The 22,242-nt window shown below is 34.4% G+C and overlaps 1 protein-coding gene across 2 annotated transcripts; it reads right to left on the reverse strand.

The window, feature by feature from the left end:
* Positions 1-1,814: 1,814 nt before the first annotated feature.
* On the reverse strand, positions 1,815-20,777 carry LOC120594049 (gamma-taxilin-like). Of its 2 annotated transcripts, none has more exons than XM_039852081.1 (7): positions 20,178-20,777; positions 18,535-18,642; positions 15,589-15,708; positions 14,735-14,809; positions 11,504-11,596; positions 3,097-3,192; positions 1,815-2,451 (listed from the first exon to the last, which is right to left on the reverse strand). In XM_039852081.1, the coding sequence occupies exons 1-7, from the start codon at positions 20,316-20,318 to the stop codon at positions 2,131-2,133; spliced, it is 954 nt and encodes a 317-aa protein (XP_039708015.1). In that variant the 5' UTR covers positions 20,319-20,777; the 3' UTR covers positions 1,815-2,130. The 2 variants fall into 2 exon arrangements, with proteins under 2 accessions (XP_039708015.1, XP_039708014.1); XM_039852080.1 differs by having other exon boundaries at positions 18,535-18,729; positions 20,178-20,759.
* Between the last annotated feature and the right edge of the window lie 1,465 nt (positions 20,778-22,242).

The raw sequence follows: 22,242 nt of genomic DNA on the forward strand, positions 1-22,242 counted from the left end.
CAACTCCAGGCCTGGGGATCCTACATTACAATTGTTATCATACAATTGAAGTTACAGTAAATATAAAGAATACACAGAGGCTTTTAAAATAATCATTATGTATTTACTAAATCTTAACAGTAGATAAAATAATATTCATTAGTCAAAAATCTCTACAAAATGTCTTTGAAAAGTGACATAAGATTGCCTCGTCAATTTTGTATATCCATGAAAGATGTGAACTGTAAAAATAAAGCCGTGTATTTAGTACTGTATCCTTTTTTCAGTGATATTCATTTACAATTTGAAAGAGGTAGATATTTCTGCAACACCTGAGAAATAAACAGTGATACCTCGGTGTAAGAAGGCAGTTTCAAACAAAACTAAAAAATCTGTGTTTCTTAAGCACAAAATGTATTCCTGTACTTGAAGATGAAATGGTCTGCTATCCTAGACCCATGTTTTTTCTATACCTTGGAATCCACTGCCATTATAGATTTTACAGCTCCAGAAAGTTTCACAAAATTGGTGCAACACACACAATTTAATGATCACAGCATTTCAACTTTTCCTGAGCCAGCTACAGTGTTTTCTAACAAGAGCTGACAAAGGGTCAGATAGCAAATATTTAAGACTTGCTCAAATCAATAGCTGTAGCATGAAAGCAGCAGCCCTTAGCAGTTACAGAGATGGTTTGCCAACTCCTGTTCTAGAACATAATTACTAGTGGGGGCATGTTACAGAGCCATTTAGAAGGGAAACCTTCTTACTGAAATCCCTTTTTCCCCCCACAACTTGGTAACCAGAGGAAAACTTCTGAAACCAAAAGCTTCCCAAACAATTCAGATTAATGTATTAGTATACCCAAGACAGCAGACCAAGTGCTGTCAATCACACTGCTGTTAATCCAAAAATTTACCTCCACAAAAAACCAGTGCCACAAAGAGGTTTAGAAGGCCACAAAACTACCTTAATAAAATGTTAAGAGTCAAGCAACAGGTTCCTGGTGAAATATAATCAGTATTAAGTATAACTATATTTCTGACACACATCTTCATCTCAAAGAAATGGGTTCGATATTTCATTTAGTAGCTGAATGAGATGCTTATAAAATGTTTTTTTGGGGGGAGGGGGGTTGTTTGATTTTGCTAATTTTGGCACAGTAATTAAATTTGTCATTCTTTTCCTTTGCTGTCTGGCCTCTTGATTATCATGGTCAGTGGCAGAAGTTTATAAATCTCTCACAGTCTGGGCTCTTTATACTGTTAATTTTCTATTTTCCACCCATTTTAGTTCATAAATGTGACCATTAACACTGAAGCAGCAAAGAAAAATTAGGAACAAAATTACAAAGTGCAGAAATTGCTCCATTCTAAATGCAGAGACCTTGATACTTTTTTTTCTTCGGCCATTTGTTCTAATCTGAAACTAAAGCAATACAATTATTTTTAGTCACATAAACATAAAGCCTGTTTGTCCTGTGACTTGCCTGCATATCCCACTTTCTTTATAAACGACATCTCCATGTATGTATTCTGCCACAACTTTGATGGAGTCAAGACTTGCAATCATCTCAATTTGTCAAATGACAAAAATAGTATCATAAAGCTAATCTTAATCAAATATCCTATGCTTGTTTCATATCCCATACTCATGTTTAGTGGGCATTTCAATGAGCTACAAGACAAGTAATCACTTTTTATATTTTCTCTTTTTACAATAGTAGAGTTTAGTTTTAGTTTTCACATTGGAAGCCACTATCAGAACAAATCTAAATTTAATAATGATAATTATGTGGGAAAGATATGTGTGTGTGTGTGTGTGTGTGTGTGTGTGTGTGTGTGTGTGTGTGTGTGTGTATGTATAGCAATTATCGACAAGGCAATAAACACAAAGATATACTGAAAGAACAAGGCAATGAAAGGAAAATGAGGCAGATATGCAATAGAACTGTAGAAAACATATACATTAAAACAATGGAAAACTGCTAAACAGCCTCCTGTGTCACATAATTCAGTAATTCTAAGAAAATAAAGATGTAGTAGAAAAAGTAAGAAAACTTATCAGAAAACCAATACTAACTACTACAGAAAAGTTATACTCAAAATATATCTCTCAATACAGTGATCACACTTCATCTTATCAACTAAATCAAATCCCAGAAGAGATCATATGGAAAGGGTCTTTTAAGCTGCGTTTTGTTTCATTCATTCCCTTGGGCTCAGCCTTCAAGTAGACTTCTGGGGCTATTTTAGAGGAAGAGATCAACTCTTTCTGAGAATCAAGAGCAGTGCAGGGCTGTGTCACAGGTGTTGCTAAATTTTTATCTGCTGCTTTTACAGACACTTGCTCTTTCAGGACTTCCACCTTCTCACTGAGTTCATTTCTTTCCATTTGAAGTGCTCTAAACAGCTTCTCTAATCGTTCCAGTTTCATCTGAGAGGACCTGTACTCTTTATCACGAATAGTTTTCTAAAAGAGAAATAAAAAGAATTAATGTAACTTTGTATATGTAAACACAAATTAGGTTACTATACATGAAAAGTACTCTGAGACATATTGGAAACTACTTTTTATTATTACTTCTTGAACCTCACTGTATACTGGCATTTAAATTATTTACAATTATTTTGGAGCAAAACAAAAAAATTAAAATCTCTTTGTTCTAATTCTTTAACGTAACCCAAACTTCTTGACTTTTAAGTCAAGTATTAAGTTGACCTGATGAAGTATTAAGGAAAATCAGGATCTTAATTTACAGTACCAGAAATAATACATTTAAGTTTTCATTTCTACATTGATTATTCTTCTTACACCATTTTTAGGACCCTAATGCTTTCTCTTGTGATATGTTACAAACTGGTCTTATAGAGTTTATAAAAGAAACATAGTAAATCCCCATGGAATATATTTCAGCTTTATTTACAACAAATCTGAGAAAAAGTAGTTTATTGCCTTTTAAAAGAATAAGTTATAGTAGAAAAGCAACTGAGTTAACAAGTCTATGCTTTCTCCACAGTTTCATAGGAAATCTGAATCAAGAGGCAACTATTTTAGGAAAGTGAACAAATTTGCAATTATTTCAGCGAACTAAATGGTCATGTAAAAACTGCTCACCTCTTCAGCCATTTGTAGAAGTGCTTTATTATTACTTTCCCATTTGGTACGCCATATTAGCATTTCTTTTTCCAGTTTTTTAATTTTCTTTGTCATCTGTGAATGAACACAATCGCAAATTTAATTTCTAAGTTGTGTTCTCTGACCCTCCCCAGAAACATTTTATAATGTCCCTCCCCTCCCTCATCACTGTATTTGCCTCAACTAATAGTACATTATATGTTTATAAAAGTACCTGTGCCTGTCAGCAGAGCTAACAGAAACATTTATCATGGTGGCAGCAGGAACCAAAGTGGAGAGTTTCATATCATAAGAAAAACAAATCTGATCTCAATTTCAGAGGAAGTAGCAAATGGAAGCTTCAGATAACTACACTCTGAACTCTTAGTTAAGGATGCAAAGCAATTCATTCTAACTAAAAGAAACAAAAGACAAGATTTCTTTCTCCAAGTTGTATGGGAAAAATATATATGTCCATGTGCTCAAATTTTCTGGAGAGTACATTAAACTAATTCTTCAGATTCTTGGAAGGATGGAAATTCTCAGCCCCAAAGAGATTAAGAATTTAAAACAACATGAGTATCAGAAATATTTAGGGTAATTTAGGTAAATGACCAGGAAAATGATACTAAAATTATTAAATTCTTAGCTTTAGTCGTCCTCACAACTTATAAGACTATGGTATTTCATATTTTGTTCAAGTGTGTACAAAAATAAGGGCAATGTGTTCTTAAACCAATAGTACAAGATCACAATTTTCAGAAGTTCAGAATAAGATTAAGCTATGCCTTTCAATCAGTCATATTTGCAATGTTCGTATATTGTTAATCTCCCTATCAGCTTCTGTCTCAAGCAGGATACTGAGTCAGGCACTGTTAAAGGAAACATGGATAAGACAAAACCAATACCTGATGCCAAACGTAATTATCCACATAACTATACCACAATGCAGATGGGGAAAAAGGCCTTGAGAAGAGTGCATGAAAGATCTGAGTTCAGGGTTGACCTACATGGACTCCTATTAACTACTAGCAAAGAGAAATGTGTTTCAGTCCAGATAATTCTCCAGAAGGAGTACAAAATAGGGAGCACCTCTCTTAAAATGGAGGCCCTGTCTCAATAGCATGTGTGAGCTACAGTCCTCTCAACACATCTGCTATACATAACAGTTCCCCTTCAACTGGACTCTCAACTGAAAGGAGTGGCCAGCAGAACTAATCTGCTCAGGTGCACTGAGTTATCTCTACATGACTGGGTATAAAAGTGTCTGAGCACTTAGACTACTTAACATGGCCAAGCACTGTTAAAATATAGCAGACGCTTTTTTTATTCCCATTTAACAATGAAGGAACAAAACTAAAAAGTTAAATAACTTCTCAATGGTCTATAATAAATGATGCAAGAAGTTATAAATCCTGACTACTGAGCATGTACTCTCAACCACTATATACGATCTGATAATAGTGACAACAAATATCTATTAACTTCTTATAAAACATCAGATCCTACTGTTACTTATCCTCAATAACAATTTTTTAATATTCCAGCTTTAAAGGAGATATGCCAAAGTAAATACCTACCCAACAGAAGTTACAAAATGCAATAAAGTATCTAAGTACCAGAGCCTGCAGTCCAAAGCAAAATTCTCTCTTGTTTATTTCAGGACAGAGGTAGATAACTATATGCTAAAATTTTCTTTCAGCCCATATTCTAAACTGAAATGATGCAAATATTTTTCTGGATGTCAGTAATAGTTTTTTAGTTTTATAAGGATGTCCTTCTGTGTTATTACAAATATCAAATATAAAGAATACAAATACTTTAGGCCATTAGCTAGATGATCAGAAATCATCTATTTCAACCAAAATATATTATTGCTTTCCTTGGTCTGAAACTTTAGAAAATAATTTACACGTACTTTCTGAAAAAATGGAGAAAGCTCATTAACAGTGATTTTTTTAAAAATCTATTTTTAAGAGCAAATTATCTTTTCTTTTACTGGGGTGACATTAAGTAATAAAATTACAGAGCTTTCAAGTGTACGATTCAGTAATATGTCATATGTGTACTGCATGTGTGTTCACTAGTCCAAGTCAAATCTTCCTTCCTTCATGTATTTGACCACTTTTACCATTATCTACTTCTCCAACCCCTTTGCCTCTGGTGACCACTAAACTGTTTGTTGTCAGTGTCTATGAGTCTGTTTGTCTTGTCTCCTTGTTGCTTTCTGTTTTATATCCCACAAGAGGATAATGATATAGTTCTCAACTTTCTTTCACTTATTTTGCTTAGCATGATAATCTCAAGACCCATCTGTGTTGTCACATATGGCAATATTTCATTTTCTCTTAGCGCTAATATTCTGTTCTTTGTATCTTCTTTATCCAATTGTCTGTTAAGGGCCCTTCAGGCACATCCATGTTTTGGCCATCATGAATAATGCTGCTATGAACATTGGGATGCACATAGCTTTATGAATAAGTTAAAAAAAAAAAAAAAGTGCTGTTGGATCATGCACTAATTCTTGGTCTGAGGAACCTCTATACAGTCTGTGGCTGTACCAATTTGCATTAGCACCAGTAGTGTATGAGAGAGTTCCTTTTTCCCCACAACCTCCACACTTATTCCTTGAGGATACTTATTCTAACAGGTGTGGGGTAGAATTGCACTGTGGTTTTGATTTACATTTCACTAATAACTAATGAAGTTGAGTACCTTTTCCTGTTTTTAGGCCACTTGGGAGAAATGTCTGTTCAAGTCTTCTGCCCATTTTTTGAGTTGTTTTACTGTTGATTTCTTTATATATTTTGGATATTGGGCCTTTATTGGAGACGTCTGCCAATATCTTCTTCCATTCAGCTAATTGCCTGTTTTGTTGATGGTTTATTTTGCTGTGCAGAGCTTTGTGTTTGATGTAGCCCCATTCATTTATTTTAGCTTTTACTTCCCTTGCCTTAGAAGTCGAATTCATAAAACCCTCTCTAACACAAAGGCACATGAGTTTAGTTCCTATGTTTTCTTTTTGCAACTTATTGTTTCACATCTTGCACTCAGATCTTTGATCCATTTTGGGTTAATTTGATGTATACTGACAGACACCAATCTAGTTTCATTCTTTTGCAGGTGGCTTTCCAGTTTTACCAGCACCATTTATTAAAGAGGCTTTCTTTTCTCCATTGTGTATTTGTGGTTCTTTTGTCTTATTTACTTGTTTTATTTGCTCATATATACAAGGGTGTATTTCTGGGCTCTCAATTCTGTTCCACTGGTCTGTGGGTCTGTTTTTCTGCCAATACCATACCGTTTTGATTACTGTCGCTTTGTAGTATAATTTGAAGTCAGGTCATGTGTTAACTTCAGCCTTGTTCTTTTTTCTTAGATTGCTTAAGCTATTTGGTATCTTTTGTGCTTCCTTACAAATCTGATGACTTTTTGTTCTATTTAAAAAATGCTACTGGGATTTTGATGGGGATTGCATGAAATTTGTATATGGCTTTGGGTAATATGGACATTTAACTATGTTGATTCCTCCAATCCATGAACACGGAATATCTTTCCATTCCTTTGAGTCTTCTTTGAATAATGTCTTGGTTTTTAGTGTGTACATCTTTCACATGGCTTTGTTAAGTTTATTCCCAGGTATTTTACTCTTTTTGTTGCAATTGCAAAAGAAATTATTTTATTCATTTTCTGAAATTTCATTTAATATAAAGGAAAGCAATGGATTTTTGTACTTAGAACTTATGTCATGAAATTTTGTTTCTAAAGGTTAAGAGGAGTCTTCAGGGGTTCCTATAGAGAATCATGTCTGCGAAAAATGACTATTTGACTTTTTTGTTCCCTATTTGGATGTCTTGTCTTTCTTTCTCATGCCTGATTGCTCTAGCTATGGCTTTTAATACAATATTGAATGAGAGAGGTGAGTACAGATAACCCTGTTATGTTCCTGATCTTTAAAGGAAAGCGTTTTTAGTTTTTCACCATTAAGTATTATGTCAACAGAATATGTTGTATATAGTCATTATTATGTTGAATTACTTCCTTTTATACCCATCTTATTGTTTTAGTCATAAATGGATGCTGTATCTTATGTAATTCTTCTGTACCTACGATTCTTATTCTTTGTATATATAGTATATCATGTTGATCGATTTGTGTATGTTAAACCATCCCAGTACCCCTTATATGAAGCCCACTTGAACATGTATAATCTTTTCATTGTATTGTTGTATTTGATTTGCTAGAATTTTTAGGATTTTTGCACATGTATTCGTCAGAGATATTGGTCTAGTTTTCTTTTTTCATGTTATCTTTACATTTGGGTTAATGAAATGAGTTGCAAACAATTGCCTCTTTTTTAATTTTTTGGAAAATTTTAAAAGGAACAGGTATTAAATCATCTTTGAATATCTTGTAAAATTCACTAGTGAAGCCACTGGGTCTTGGACTTTCATTTATTTGGGTTTTTTTGAATATTGTTTCAATTTCCTTTCTGTTAATTGATCTGGTTAGATTTTCCAGTTATGATTCTGTCTAAAAAGCTTATATCTTTCTAAGAACTTGCCCATTTCATCTAGAATACTGAATTTATGCATAATATTGCATAGAATTCTTATGTGATCTTTTATATCTCTGTAGTGTCTTTTTCCTCTTTCGCTTCTGATTTTATTGTATCTTACCTCTTTTTTCCTTATTGAGTCTTCCTGGGGTTGGTCAATTTCTTGTATCTTTTCCAAAAATCAGCTCTTTGTTAATTTTTTTCAATGGTCTTTCTTAATTTTATTTAATATTGCTCTAATTTTTATTATTTCCTTACTCTTTTTGTTTCATTTGCTCCTCTTATTGTAGTTTTTTAAGATGTAATGTTAGTTGTTTATTTGGGAGCTTTGTTTTTTGAGCTAGACCTGTTATATGAACTTTCCTCTTAGTAGTACTTTTGATGTGTCCCCAATTTTTAAAATGTTTGTTCATTCTTGTTTGTATCTCTTGATCTCTCCTTCTACTTCTCTGACCCAGTCATTCTTTAGTAACATGTTGTTTAATCTCCATATATTTATCACTTTTCTGGCTTTTTTTTTACAATTGACCTCTAGTTTCAAATCATTTGGACAGAGGATATGCTGGCATGATTTCAATCTTCTTAAATTTATTGAGGTTAGCTTTGTGTCCCATATTTGGTCTATCCTTGAGAATGTTCCATGTGCAAGAAAGTATAATCTGAATATTTAGTATTAAAGGTTCTGTAAATGACAATTATGATCTAATGTGTCAATTAAGTCAGATGTTTATTTTCTTTTTAGATGATCTATCTATAGCTGAAAGTGGGCTATTTAGATAGGTCCCTACTGTAATTGTGTGTCAGTTTCTCTCTTTATTTTTTTTAGTAGTTGCTTCCTATATTTTGGTGGTCCTTGATTGGGAGCATATTAATTGATGTGTTCTGTCTTCTTGATTTATTGTCTCCTTTATCAGTATAAAGTGCCCATCATTGTCTCTCATTACTTTTCTTATCTTGAAGTCTATTTTGTCAGTGCAGCGCAACTATACTGCTTTTCTCTGGATGCCTTTTTCTTGATGTATCATTGTCCAACCTTTCACTTTGAGTCCATATTTTTCCTTGTAGCTGAGAAATGTCTCTTGAAAGTTGGGTTTTGTGTTTTGATCCAATCTGCTACTCTGCTACTTTTATTGGTGAGTTCAGTTTAGGGTGATTACAGATAAATGAGGACTTTATATAGACTTTTTATCTTTTGTTCTGCGGTAGCTCTGTTTATCATTTCTTTGCTCTTGTGATTGTTATTTTATAGTTTTGTTCTATTCCACTTTTTCCTCTGTTTCCTCTTTTTATTTATTGTCTCAGTTTATGGGTTTTTTTGTGTGTGTGGTTACCATTAATTTTATATAAAAGAAAGTTTTACATATTTCTTTTGCATGTGTCTTATGTTCTTTCCCCTTAGCAGATTCAGACCTTTACTCCCAATTCTCTTCTGTTTTTGCTGTCTCACATTATCCCTATTTATGCCATGAGTTCATTTTTAATTTGCAGTAGTTATTTTCTTCTTTTTAAAATGTTTTAACCTTTAACTAGCATGTAATATTAGAGTACTTAATATGTTTTTCTGAATAAGGTCTGCAATTCCATTTCTGTTTGTTAGTCATCTTACTCATAGTGGTGTATCTTTGTCTTTTTGTTTCAGATAGAATGACCCCCTTCAATATTTCCTATACTACAGGCCTTGTGATAGAAAATTTCCTCAGCTTCTGTATATCTGAAATGGTCTTTATTTTTCCTTCATATCTAAAGGAAAACTTTGCTGGATCTACCAGCTTGGCTGGTAATGTCTTTTGAAATAGTTTGAATATTGGATTCCCTTCCCTTCTAGCTTGTGAAGTTTCTACTCACAGTCTAATAATCTTACGGGATTTCCTTTAAGTTGTCTTTTCCGTGGCTGCTCTGAACATTATTTGTCATTAATTTTGACACTTTTACTATAATATGTCTTGGAATAGATATTTTTGGGTTGAGATACTTAGGTGTCTGTTTGCTCATTGGATTGAAGGACATTCTGTAGGTTTAGGAAATTCTCATTGACTATTTGTACAAGCTCTCTGTTCCCTTCTCCCTGTCTTCCCCTTCTGCTACATCTATTATCTCATATTGCTATTTCTGATGAAATCAAATAGTTCTTAAGAGAATTTTCATTTTTTTTCACTCGCAAGTCTTACTCTTCTTCCATCTGCATCATTTCCAGATTTTTGTCAGTATCACTTATTCTTTCCTCCATCTGGTCAGTTCTATTTCCTAAGCTTGCTGTTTCATTCTTTATCTCTTTTGAATTCTTCAGCTCCATAAGTTCTATTTGGTTCTTTTTTAAAGTTTCAATTTCATTGTTCAAGTATTACTTTTGTTTATTTCCGAATTCATTAAACTGTTTATCTAAGTTTTCTTCTGTCTCGTTGACTTTTGGCAGAACTGCAATCTTGAATTCTGTCATTTAAATCACATATTTCCATGTCTTTATTTTCCAGAGATATTTCATATTTTTTCTCAGCTGTCCTTTACCTTGGTTGTGCATGGTATTTGATGGATTATTTAGCATCCTAAGCACTTACAGGAGTAAAATCTTTTTTTTTAAACTTTTATCATTATGGTAGTGGTATCACTTCACCAAGTTGATAAGCAGAAATTCTTTTGTTTTCCAGTAGGTAGTATACATAATTCTTGCACTGCCCAAGCCTCCTGGATATCTATTTGTGGGAAGAAAATGCTCTTTATTCCCTAGGAAGGTGTGTGGCTCTGCTACATGCAAGTCACCTTGATCCTAGGGCTCTACACCTATGAGAGAATGTGGCAAGCAATGGGGTTCTGAGCCCCTGGAATCCCAGTACTCCCCCTGCAACCAGATGCAGTGTTGTGCTGCCCAAAGTGTCCCAGGTGGCCCCACCGGGTTCAGCTGTGATGGGTGGGGGTGGAGTGAGCTGGGAGAGGTTGTTGGTGTGTTTGTGGCTTTGTTCTCCTCCCAGTAATGATGACCTCACCTGCCTCACTTGTGTTATCTCCACTCCTGAAACTGGATTTAGCTGGAGTGTGTGTCTGCCACTCAGGAACAGTTTCTAGTTCTCAAGACCGTAGATATTCTGTTCTGTAGCCCAACATTCATTGCTAGTTTCTTCTAGGGTCTGATGCTAGCTCTAGGAAGGTTTGGGGAAGGCGTCTCCTGGAAGGTGGAGGATAGAGTCCAAGCTTCATGGCAAGTTTTTAACTGGTTGTGGAGGCTGCTAGAATATAGCTTTACACCTTTGTATGTATTCCATCTTTGCCCTGGTCTCAGCCCTGAACACTGGGCTCCACCACAGTACATGCTGATCACTCAGGCTGGAAAGCTTGGGGCTATAAACAGTGCATGCAGCGCCCTGATTCCCACCCTCTACCCAAATACCAAGAGAGCTCTATGCTGTGTTTGGGTTTTCTGTCTCCTCTATTCTCTTCTTCCTTTCTTTCTTCCCTGTTCACCCCAATTTTCCCACTTCAGACATACTGATGGGCACATTCTTCACCCATGTTCATGTGCTAGACTAGGTGTTTTCTGTTGGACTGTAAGTGTTCAATTTGTTGTAATTTCAAGGGGAGAGATAAAGAGGACCCTTAACACTGTCATGTTTCTGACTTCACTCTCAACAAACTTTCTTTAATAGAAAAATTCTCTAACAATGTTAGAATTAAAATTTTGCGAGTATCAATCATTAGCAACTCAGGGTCAATTCAGGACATAATGCCTGAATATGACAGTGGAGCATCAGAAAAGATAAAGTTAAGATTTTATCGGATCAATATAAACTCATTCAAATGGTAATTGTGCTTAAAATAATCAATATTAATTTAATAATAATATTCTACTATAAATACCTTTTCCATTTCCTGCTTGAAGGTTGTAAAGAGTTCATTGCTTTTTGCCATGGTAGTCTGGAATTCTTCAAACTTATCCATATAAAGAGAAAGCTACAGAAAAAAAAATATATATATTCTGAGATCCAGATAAATGATTTCAAATCCAAAAGACTTTCTAAAGAACATCACGCAGCTAAAATGTCAGTGACTTGTTATATACAATAAAAATAAAAACAAATGTATACTAAATTTTTGAACAGGCAGTACGATGGGTGAGATTCTTATAATCCACTGAAATGCACTGAATTTATGAAATTTTGTTGGTTTAATCTAAATGTAAATACTAAAATATACAAATACTTATTAGCTCCATTCCATTCATTATAATAAAACAGTGAGGTAGTAGTTATAAATTTCATATAACCATATTCTTTATGCACCACTCCCTCTCCTTGCATTTGAAAAATTGTTCTTGAAAAAAGATCATTCTTTTAAGAGTACTACTGTGTGTGCATAGTTCTTAGCTTTATATCAAGGTAATCTCTTTCCTTAATGTAGAATGGAAATAAAACAGAAGCCAAAAAATGGTTTGGTTGAAAGAGAAAGAATTTAGTGGGAGTATAGCTAAGAAAAAGCTAAAAGAGAAACACCAAAATTTTTTTAAACCCCAGCCCTCGAGTGATGTTTATTCTAGCTGGAAAAATAATGCTATGTGAATATAGAATGCAGAGTCATGTTTTCCCTCCTCCTGAGAAAAGGAGCTAGTGGCAACAGGGGGAATGGGAGGAATATGCCTGCAGTGGCCAGAAAAGCAAGCTTTATGTGGATTAGCCCTAAGCTATTCTTCAAGGGTGGGCTAAATTATTTTACTTTCTCTTAGGAGGGAAACCTTTGAGATGACCTAATTAATCTATTATCTTCCAGATGAAGAAACAGAGGCCCCCAAAGATACATTATTAGACATACTGCAATACCCCAGTGGATGATGAAACCATAGATAGTACTGAACCATATATATACTATGTGTGTTTTTCCTATACGTACATACCATTGATAGTTTAATTTTTGAACTAGGTGCAGTAACATATTAACAGCAATAATAATAAAGAACAATATTATATAATAATATACTATAGTAAAAGTTATGTGACTGGTTATTCTTTGATAGCTTATACAATAACTAGGTAGCATATACAGTGTGGAGATGATGGACAAAAGGATGATTCACAGGGCAGGCAAGGCAAAGCAGGATGGCACAAGATTTAATCATGAAACTCAGAATGGCATGCAGTTTAAAATTTGTGAATTGTTTTTCTGCAATTTTCCATTTAACATGTTTGGACTGAGGTAACTGAAACTGCAGAAAGTGAAACCATGGGTTAGGGAGACCACTGTAAAGTGTTTGGCCCAGGAAGAGTAGAAAAGTATAAACAATAGCCAGAGACCAAGTAATAACCTTTCGAGTTTTCCTTTTCATCAACGTTACATTAGGAATATTAAGTAGATCCATATAAAGAGGATGAGGATTAAGTAGATCTATGATGGAACTAGCATTCCCAGAGTTATCAGGTTTGATATGCGTTATGAGAAGTACTTGAAAGCACAAACTCTGATGTATGAAAAAGGGAGAGAGTGAAATGATTGTTACTAATGACATCAGGATGACAAGATGACTGTGAGGTAACTAAATCACGCTTGAAGAAATTTAGGAGCAAACTAGGAAAGGATGCAGAGAATCTGTGAGCAGTCTATAAAGGAGCACACATTGATGGTGCCCCTAAAGCTACTGGCCTGGAGTTGGGAATGATGTTGGTGCTCAGGCAGAATAAGGGGCAGCTCTGGCATGTGAGGAAGATGAGACGTTATTGCAGTTTTAGCAGGGTCTATTTTCAATGAAGATGGAACATCCAGGTAGACTGTCCCATCGGGGAATTCAGTGCTGGGCCGCAATGGGTAGTCAGTGGTTAGAACCACCACCATGGCAGGACCTATGTGGTTGGAGTACAGAGCAGTGGGCCAAGACACACCAAGACTGTGAGACCAGAGTGAGTGAGACTGCCTGGGGAAGGACAGCCACATTTAGGGACTGGGAAAAGGAAGAGATGCAGCAAACTAATGATTAGATAAAAACACATGAACTAACACTACAACAGAATCAGAACTGCTTTGTAAAAAAGGCCCTCCAATAACTTATAATAGAAAAACTATCAATGACTCTCACTTTAAATAACATATTTCAAAGCTATATAAACACTTTTTATACCTTCTCCATATTGATTTCCTCCTCCATTTATGTATAGGGCTAATAAGTAAGGAGTTTAAATTTTCTAGAAACATGCTAACATGATCAGAGCTTATGATGAAAAAAATATAGAAAATTTATGCTATTGATTCCTCTTCAATTTTTACTGTAAATTAGACTAGCTTTACAGAATATCTCCACATGATAAAATGTTTCCAAAGATAAACAGCACTCAAAATGGTTGCTCATGAAGATGCAGGCTAGTCCTAATGTACTTAATGTACTCTATTAGTGTACGTTAGAACTAATTAAGGAAGTTCTTACATTAAACAATAAATTTTAAATAGGTAGTACTTTTACCACAGTATGTAATCTAGGTAACAAATACAGAATAAGTTATATACATAAATATCTAATTGCTTCTGTCTGTAAAAACTAGGTAGGTATTAGTAACATTTCAGACATGTAAAACACAATCTTTTTCCCTATTTTTCTTTTAAGTAGCCTGTAGCCTCACTTCTTTTATTCTACACAAAGCAACCAAATAAGAGACTGGAATAGTACAAGAGAAGAAAACTGAATGGAAAAACAGGAAGAACCCCAATTCTTTCCACACACATACAAAACCTTACCTAGAAGTGGACTTGTGAGAGCATATGTAGTTTTTTAAACTACTTTTGAACAAACTATATACTTTCTGCCTGTTTTATTTTCCTCATAGAACAAAATTCAAAAGATTCTAGAGAAAATATGTAGGACAGTAAAAAAGGCACATTGAAAATAGGCTGATCAGGTATTATGATTCCCTCTTGGAGTGAGGGTTTTCTTGGAACATAAAACTTACGGTACTAAAATTGAGAAAAGTCCTAGTCAAATCACAATGAATTAGTCACCCTAAATGAAGAAGTAAATTCCAAGAGGAAAAGAGATCTATTCTTCTACTCAAGCTGGCTCTGCTTGGCGAAAAGGAGACTCACAAATTCTACTATTTTCTGTTGTCAAATTACCTGCTGTTTTAATTGTACTTCTTGATGTTTCATTTCCTCATATTTGTGCCTCGATTCTGTTGCTTCTTTTAATAACTGGAAAACAGAAACATTCTGGCAAAATACTAATAGTAATTACATACTTGGCTAAAATGTCAAATGACCAGACACTCACACTTAGATTTTCCTGGCCTTATTTTAGAAAGAGTCACAGGTCAGTGAGTGAAATATCTTATGTGTGATCTGTACCACTTGCTAATATAATTATTTTTCACTTTACTTAAGTTAAACATATATAGTTTAATTTTCCTACGTTAAATATGGAAGATCTACTATGTTGACAATAATTGTCAGGCAAAATACTCTGAGTATACACTGAGGAGACAGTGCTATGTGACTGGCAAACAGAATTCTGTTAAATTTTATCATATAATTATACCAGAGTAAACATATGGTTTACCTTTTTGCAAGTTACTTATTTAGAAAACAATATAACAGAATGTAGGATAATTATGTTTGGTAAACTTGGTGTGAACTTTAATTGCCTCTAGCTCTCAAGGGATAACTTGCAAATAGCCGCTACAATTTTGAACCTGGTGTTTATTATCTAAAAATGCAGTCAACACTCTACATAAAGAAAAAGTATAACATATGTAGATGTTTCCACTAACTCGGTCTAATTCCAGTATATTTTACATATGGAAAACATCATCAGAAATAAAAAGACTTCATATATTCTAACATTTCTCAATCTAGAGAGTAAAAAAACCAAACTGCATAATTCAGGTCCTATTTAAAATACTCGATGATTTTAAATGTTTTGAACATCTTTGGTTACAATTTGGTAATAATTTTTTTAAAAAAACAGAACTTACAAACTCTCTCTCTCTCTGATGTTTTTCATCAGCTTCTTTTATGAACTGTGTTGTTTGTTGAAGCTTGGCATCCACAAGCTGCTGTCGCAGTTCCTTATGTTTGAACACTTTATCAACATGCTATAAAATAAAATTTCTTCCATCACTTAATTTAAAAAAGCTACACATTGTGAAGAGATATAAGACAAGTTAAAACAACTTGCTTCCCTATTCTTCATGCTAATACAATCATAACTAATAACATAAACTCATCCACATGCTTCCAGAATTACCTATTTAGATCACCTTGCAAACCATTCTGTACCTGCAGGAATGATCCCATCGGACTACTTACATAGTGCACCTCCCCTGTTGGAGGTGGGCTAACCCCATCAACAGCTTTGTATTTCCTGTTTCTGCTCTACATTAAAAGTTATGCCCAAGCTATCAACAAAAGATGGATAAGGAGATCAAACTATTGAATACATTCTTCATACACATAAATTCATGGATATTTTTTTCTCGTTAAGTTTCTCCAAATTTCTTAGTGCATGTATAACAGTAAGAATGGCCTGGGGTTAAATCCTGGCTCGGTGATGGCTTTGATAAATTTCAATTCCTTTATTTATAAAAACTAGTAAGTACATCTATGTAAAACTGAATGCAATGCTTACACTATTTAAAATGCTTGATGCCTGGCACATATTAGACACCTGGTATGAGAATGGGTTGTTATTATTACCAAACTATATTGTTAAGTGGTAGTTATGTAAAATAAAGTGATCAGAATATCCTTCTCAGAAGAGAAATAGTAACTCTTTTAGGAACAATATCCCATATTATATGAAATGCTGGTTGATATAGGTTTTCATGAGTGCACCAAATCTCTTTGATTGCAAATAACTTAATTAGGTCATTCAATTATATTCTACCCCCCAAAAAGAGAAAATTCTGTAACAGTTAAAACAAATGTGACTTACAACATGATTTTACATAAACATATACTTTACAAATTCACTATATTAATAGTGTAGACTGTCATTAAATTGTCATTTAATTGTTAAAAAGTAAAAATATTTAACCCATTTCCCATTTAGAATAAAAAAGTGCAGCTCGCTGCCAGCGCTAATTTTACATAAACACACTCTTTCAGGCTAAAGCAAATCTGACTGGTTTTCAATGTAAAGGTAAAATATAAAAATTCTTGGAGTTCTTTCTAAACAGAATTTGTCTCCAAACCTAATGCAACAGAAATGTATACATATCAGATTCATCAGATGAATCCAGCTAACAACTGTTCGAGAACGATGTTAACATCACATGTAGAGATGCATGTTTTCTGGGATTTGACATTTTCAGTGATTAAGAATTATTGTATTTTGTAAGTGGAAATATCACAACTAAAAACAGAATGATATGAATAGGATGATGTCATTTGTTTCCAAAGGTATCAACACATACTAGAGTGATGCAAATATAATAATAAAAGTGAGATATTTCATGGCAAACTTTGGGATTAAAAATAGGACTGTAAACTGCAAGTTATCACAGGGTAAACACTGCAAGTGCAAAAGCCTCCAGCGAGTATTCTCTGGGCAAATAAGAAATAGGTTAAAGGCTCCATTTAAGCAAAGACAACTTTTATGAGAACTTAATAAAAATAAATCTAATAAAAAGAAAATTCATTCTATAGACCTAAACAAAATTTCCTTGATTACTGAAAAAATAAAGATAAAAAAAAAAGAGGAAAACTTGATATAAAAAAGACTAGAGACAGAACTAATAAAATGTATAAACTTTGTTTAGATCTGATTCCCACACTCGGGAGAGAGAGGGAGGAAGCAGCAGTGAAATTTGATTAAGGCCTTTGACTAAGAAGTTACTGTTATGTTATTAGAAGCGAAAATGGTATTGTGGTTCTTTTTATAAGAATCTTATCATTTCAAGATATGCCTTCATGTAGTGTAAGTGAAATAATATATGACATCTTAGATTTGTTTTAAAAGAGATATAACAATACTTGCTAGACACGAAAGTGCATAATTCCTAAGGTAAGTGATGTAATCTACTTTTAAGCTTGAAACTTTCTATAAGAAGTTAGAGTACTGTTAAAAAGATAGAAGGAATGGTTAGAAAAATATTGACAATTTTAAATACGTTTTCTAGTAGTAAAATATATATAAAATTTACCATTTTAATAGGTCACAATTTTTAACTATTAATTTTAATCTGGTTCTGCAAATTCAACATACATAATAGAAACAACATTTTACTAGATTAAAACATAATAAAGGCAAGGAGCACAATTTTTCAAAAATTTGTTATCTGAAAGTAAGGAAAATAAAATGAACAGGTTACCACCAATTTGCTTCTAATCTAGATATTACATGACTTTCAGAGTAACCTTGTAAAACAAATACAAGGATTGGGTTGGGTTCTGCAAACAGTAAACTTTTTATTCACTGGGTTTGCAGCTACCGAGGAGTGGGTGGTGGGTTAAATTAAAAGAAGGTACATTTTTTCTCTCAAAGAGTATAGTAGGTGGAATGCAACGGTACTTATATATTTTAACAGATTATCACAGAAGTCTGAGCATTAAACACTTTGAGGCAAAATACTGTTACGCTCAATATGGGAAAAACAATCTGTGTACTAAAATTACCATCTTCCATTATGAGATGGCAAACAAGTAGCATTTAATGTATCTCCTAGAAATTACTTCACATATTCAAATCCACTGTAATTGAGACCATCAAGTGTTGATCCCAATTAGTTCTTCAGTTCATATGGTACCTAATCCTTTCCTAATAAAAGCCTGACTTCTACTTTGTATGTACAAAAGTTGCAAAAGATTTTCTTGTGACAATTTAGAACAATAGTTTAGAACAATAGTTCTAAATTAGCAATGAATGATAAAAAGGTTTTGGTAATAATGAGATCCTGTATGAATAAAGGAAACACTTTTACCTCCTCCCTCAGTGAGTACTGCTCAATGAGTTTCTTCAGCTTTTCTCCCAGTTCCATGTTTTCCTGCTGGAGTTTGGCATTATGAATGTCATGCTGTTCCATTTGTGCCTGGATTTCATTTAAAGTAAACTGGAAATGTGAAGTTGCTTTTTTACGCCTTTCTTCTTCTTCTCTTGCGTTCTGCATGTTTTCTTCCTTATTATCAAATATATATATATATATATATATATATATGTTAATAGTATAAACCTACAGATACAATGCTCAAAAAAAGATGCTGCTGTTAGCAATGTGAGTTCATTTAAAGCTGCCCAAAGTGTTGCTCTAAACTACAATACATTTTCTGATCTATAACCAGAAAGTTCACTTAAAAGCAAGCAGATTTTCCTAAATAAATAATCAGAGACAAAAAGTACCCCTGGCTATAAGTGTTATCTGACCATCTAGATATTCACTGCACTAAAGTACAAGTAAGGAGTTCCTCAATAGTCAGCTTCTTCCACATTTTCCCAAATACCCCAGTCAGTGGTTCAGCAGGACATCATCCTTATTAGATCAGCCTCAAGAGATATATAACATCCACCAGCTTAATTTTTGTGTTACAACTTACATTCCTTAGAGGGCAAGAAATAAAGGAAATATTTACTTTAAAAAAGCTTACTTTCAACTCTTCCTATGATGTACATCAAAAGATCTTTACCTAAACAATCAGTTCAGTCAAAATGATGACTTGCTATAAGAGGGGAAAAAAACAATAACCATCTGCTTTTATTCTATCAAAACCCATGGTTCTAAAAGCAAGAAAAAGAAAACCCTCATACCAGATGAGGATTAATTTCATGAATTGTCCTATATTGTAGGTCCTTGAGTGTTTGCTGTGATATGGTAATGAAGGATTCTGCTTAGTTGAAATTAAACTTCAACTGCACCTTCTTAGCTAGTGCTAAAAGCAAATGTGTTCTCACAATAGGGATTATTTCTAATGTCTCTGCTTTTTTCTTCTCTGTTGATGCAAATTTTGATACCTGCTCACTCTTCCTTTATAATCGGCCATGTATAAGTACTGAAGTATTTAGCAACTGAATACCTGAGGAAGGCCAGAGAGTAGTTAAGCAAACTCACCAGTTAGAGCTCTACAACCCACTTTTCATTCTCAAACTCACTCTAACTCAAGTCTACTGCTACTGCTTTCTTCATTTCAGCTATATATTTTATTACTTACCCAAGGAGGACTTGGTAATCAGCAATATTAATTATTGGCCAAATCTGGCAACCCTAAGCTTCCTAAGCAAGAGGACTGTGAACACAACATTCCAAAGGGACACTAGATTCCCTGCAATCAAATATGAGGTACATTAAGGAGCTCTTCCTGGAATGTGAAAGTAAAAGTTAGATAGAAAAAGCGAGTAACCTCACCACACACCACAAACCAAGAAAAATAAAGAGCAAGGTAGTATGTCCTTGAAGTCTCCACAAACCCTTTTCTGTGTTCAGGAACCTAATATATCAGATCAAGACATCACCTGGGAGCTGTTATTACAACTAAGCCCCACCAAAGAAAGTGAAGCAAGGATATACAAATAGATACACACCGATTATAGAATCAGCCAAAGAACCTCCTAAAAATGAGAAAACCAACAGACCTTTAATGTCCTGTTGTGACGCTGAAGTTCCCTGCAAAGAGACTCTAGTTTGCTTCTTGCCAAGATAGCCTTGCTGTGCTCACTTTGCAAGTGAACTTTCTCTTTCATGATCAAAGTTTGCTTCTTCTGAAGAATCTTCATTTGCTTCTGAACATTCCTGCTTTCTTCCAGCTAAAATCAAAAAGCACTTTACATTCAGGAAGCACACTGAAAACCTCTGAGTAACATGTGAAAGAATTAGAATAATCGTCATGGGACCTTTTCTACAACTCTTACTCAGTGAAAGAAAAAGTATGCAAACAATTAACTACAAAGAAAACCAATCTCTGGTCTTTTTTTTAAATTAAAAACAATCTTTTAGGAAAAGTTGTTAAGAATCAATACCATTTAGTTTTCCTATTCGATGACAGAAAAACAGGTTATTGAAATAAATAAGAAGCATTCAGGAGTTCTTGTGAATGCAGAAGGCAATTTTAGAGTTAGAGCAAATTATTCTATATTACACTAACAGATACAATGGAGGTCTTGCTGACACTTCAATAAGGCCTTCATGAAGAATAAATGCTGAAAATTGAACATTTCAAGAGCAAGAACCTATACAAAAAACCTACAAGCAACATACAGATATTGAAAACATCTTCATTAGGTTACTAATTTCAAAACACCTTCATTGAAATCCATGCCTAGGGTAAAGGGGTTCAAAAATATAGCAAAGGAAAGAAACTACTATTGGCAGTGAGCCCACAACACAGTATGCAGACAATGAATCAAAACATTGTACTGACTTATTTAATGATATCAACCAATGTTATCTCAATAAACTTAAACAATGATTTTGCTTTGAATCTTATCATGGACTATGAGAACATCATATCTAAAATGGCTATCGTAGTGACATCAGAAGCACGGGAGAGTGAGAGATGTCCCCAGATCTCTTCTGTTGAAATAACAAAAGCTGACCATCTAAAACTAGACAGATAACAACCAACCTGCACACATGCATGTCTGAGTTATCTGCACATCAGAGCTTCTAGAGGTTAGAACTGCAGGGAGTCTGGTGGGAAGACTGGAAAGAACAAAGAAGCTGGCTCTCACAGACAGGGTTTCCTGAATGAGGAGGGGTAGGGGAGAATTTGCAGCCGGTTCCCCTAAAAGCTCTATCTGAGGGATCTGTGAACTCCACATAGTCAAGCCCAGGGATCAGCGCAGAGAGTGGAGCAGGGCCGAGAGCTATGTCTTAGCAGTGGTGGTTGTGAAGTGGAAGGCTGAGACATGGACACTACCAGCTACCCCAACCCACCAAACCCAGAGCAAGGCCTTCCTCCACCCTATGTCCTCCCGGACATTCCACCACGCGGAGCCCCAGGGGGACTGACACAACCAGTACTGAGAGGAAAATCACTATCGGTACCACAGACAGGCTGGAGCCAAAGATCGCCTGATCATGGCTTGTATATTTACTGTTCCAGAGAGAAAAAGACATTATTCACCTCAGAGATCTAAGAGGCTTGGACACCACCTACTATATAAAGAGAGACCTCTATTTAGAGTCTTCTTTCTAAAAAAAAGCAGACTACACTCCCATGAATGCCCAGGCAAAGAAACAGTCCACCAAACACCATGGACAAGCAGAATGACAAGGCAGTTCAAAAATAAAAGAGTAAATCTCCAAAAAATAATCTTAAAAACAGAAATATACAAGTTAAATGACAAGTTAAATTCAGTATTGCACTTCTGAAAAAACTCAATGAGATGCAAATACATCAGATCAACAATTCTAGGAAATAAGGATCAAAATAGACCAAAAATATTTTTTAGCAAGGAAATTGAAACTAAAAAAGAACTAAGGAGAAATTCTGGAGATACAGAACACAACTAAAAGAGATGAAGAGGGAAACAGTGAGCTTAGGAAATGACCAGATGATGGGAAGAATCAGTAATATCAAAGATGAAAATTTAGAAGTGATTCAGAAGAAAAGAATGAAAAATAATGAAAGAACTAGCTGATACCATCAGCAAAGGCAACATAAGAATGGATATATGAGAAGGAGAAGCAGAAGAGAAC

The sequence above is a fragment of the Pteropus medius genome, unplaced genomic scaffold (assembly GCF_902729225.1).
Source record: "Pteropus medius unplaced genomic scaffold, Ma_sr-lr_union100, whole genome shotgun sequence".
Lineage (NCBI taxonomy): Eukaryota > Metazoa > Chordata > Mammalia > Chiroptera > Pteropodidae > Pteropus > Pteropus medius.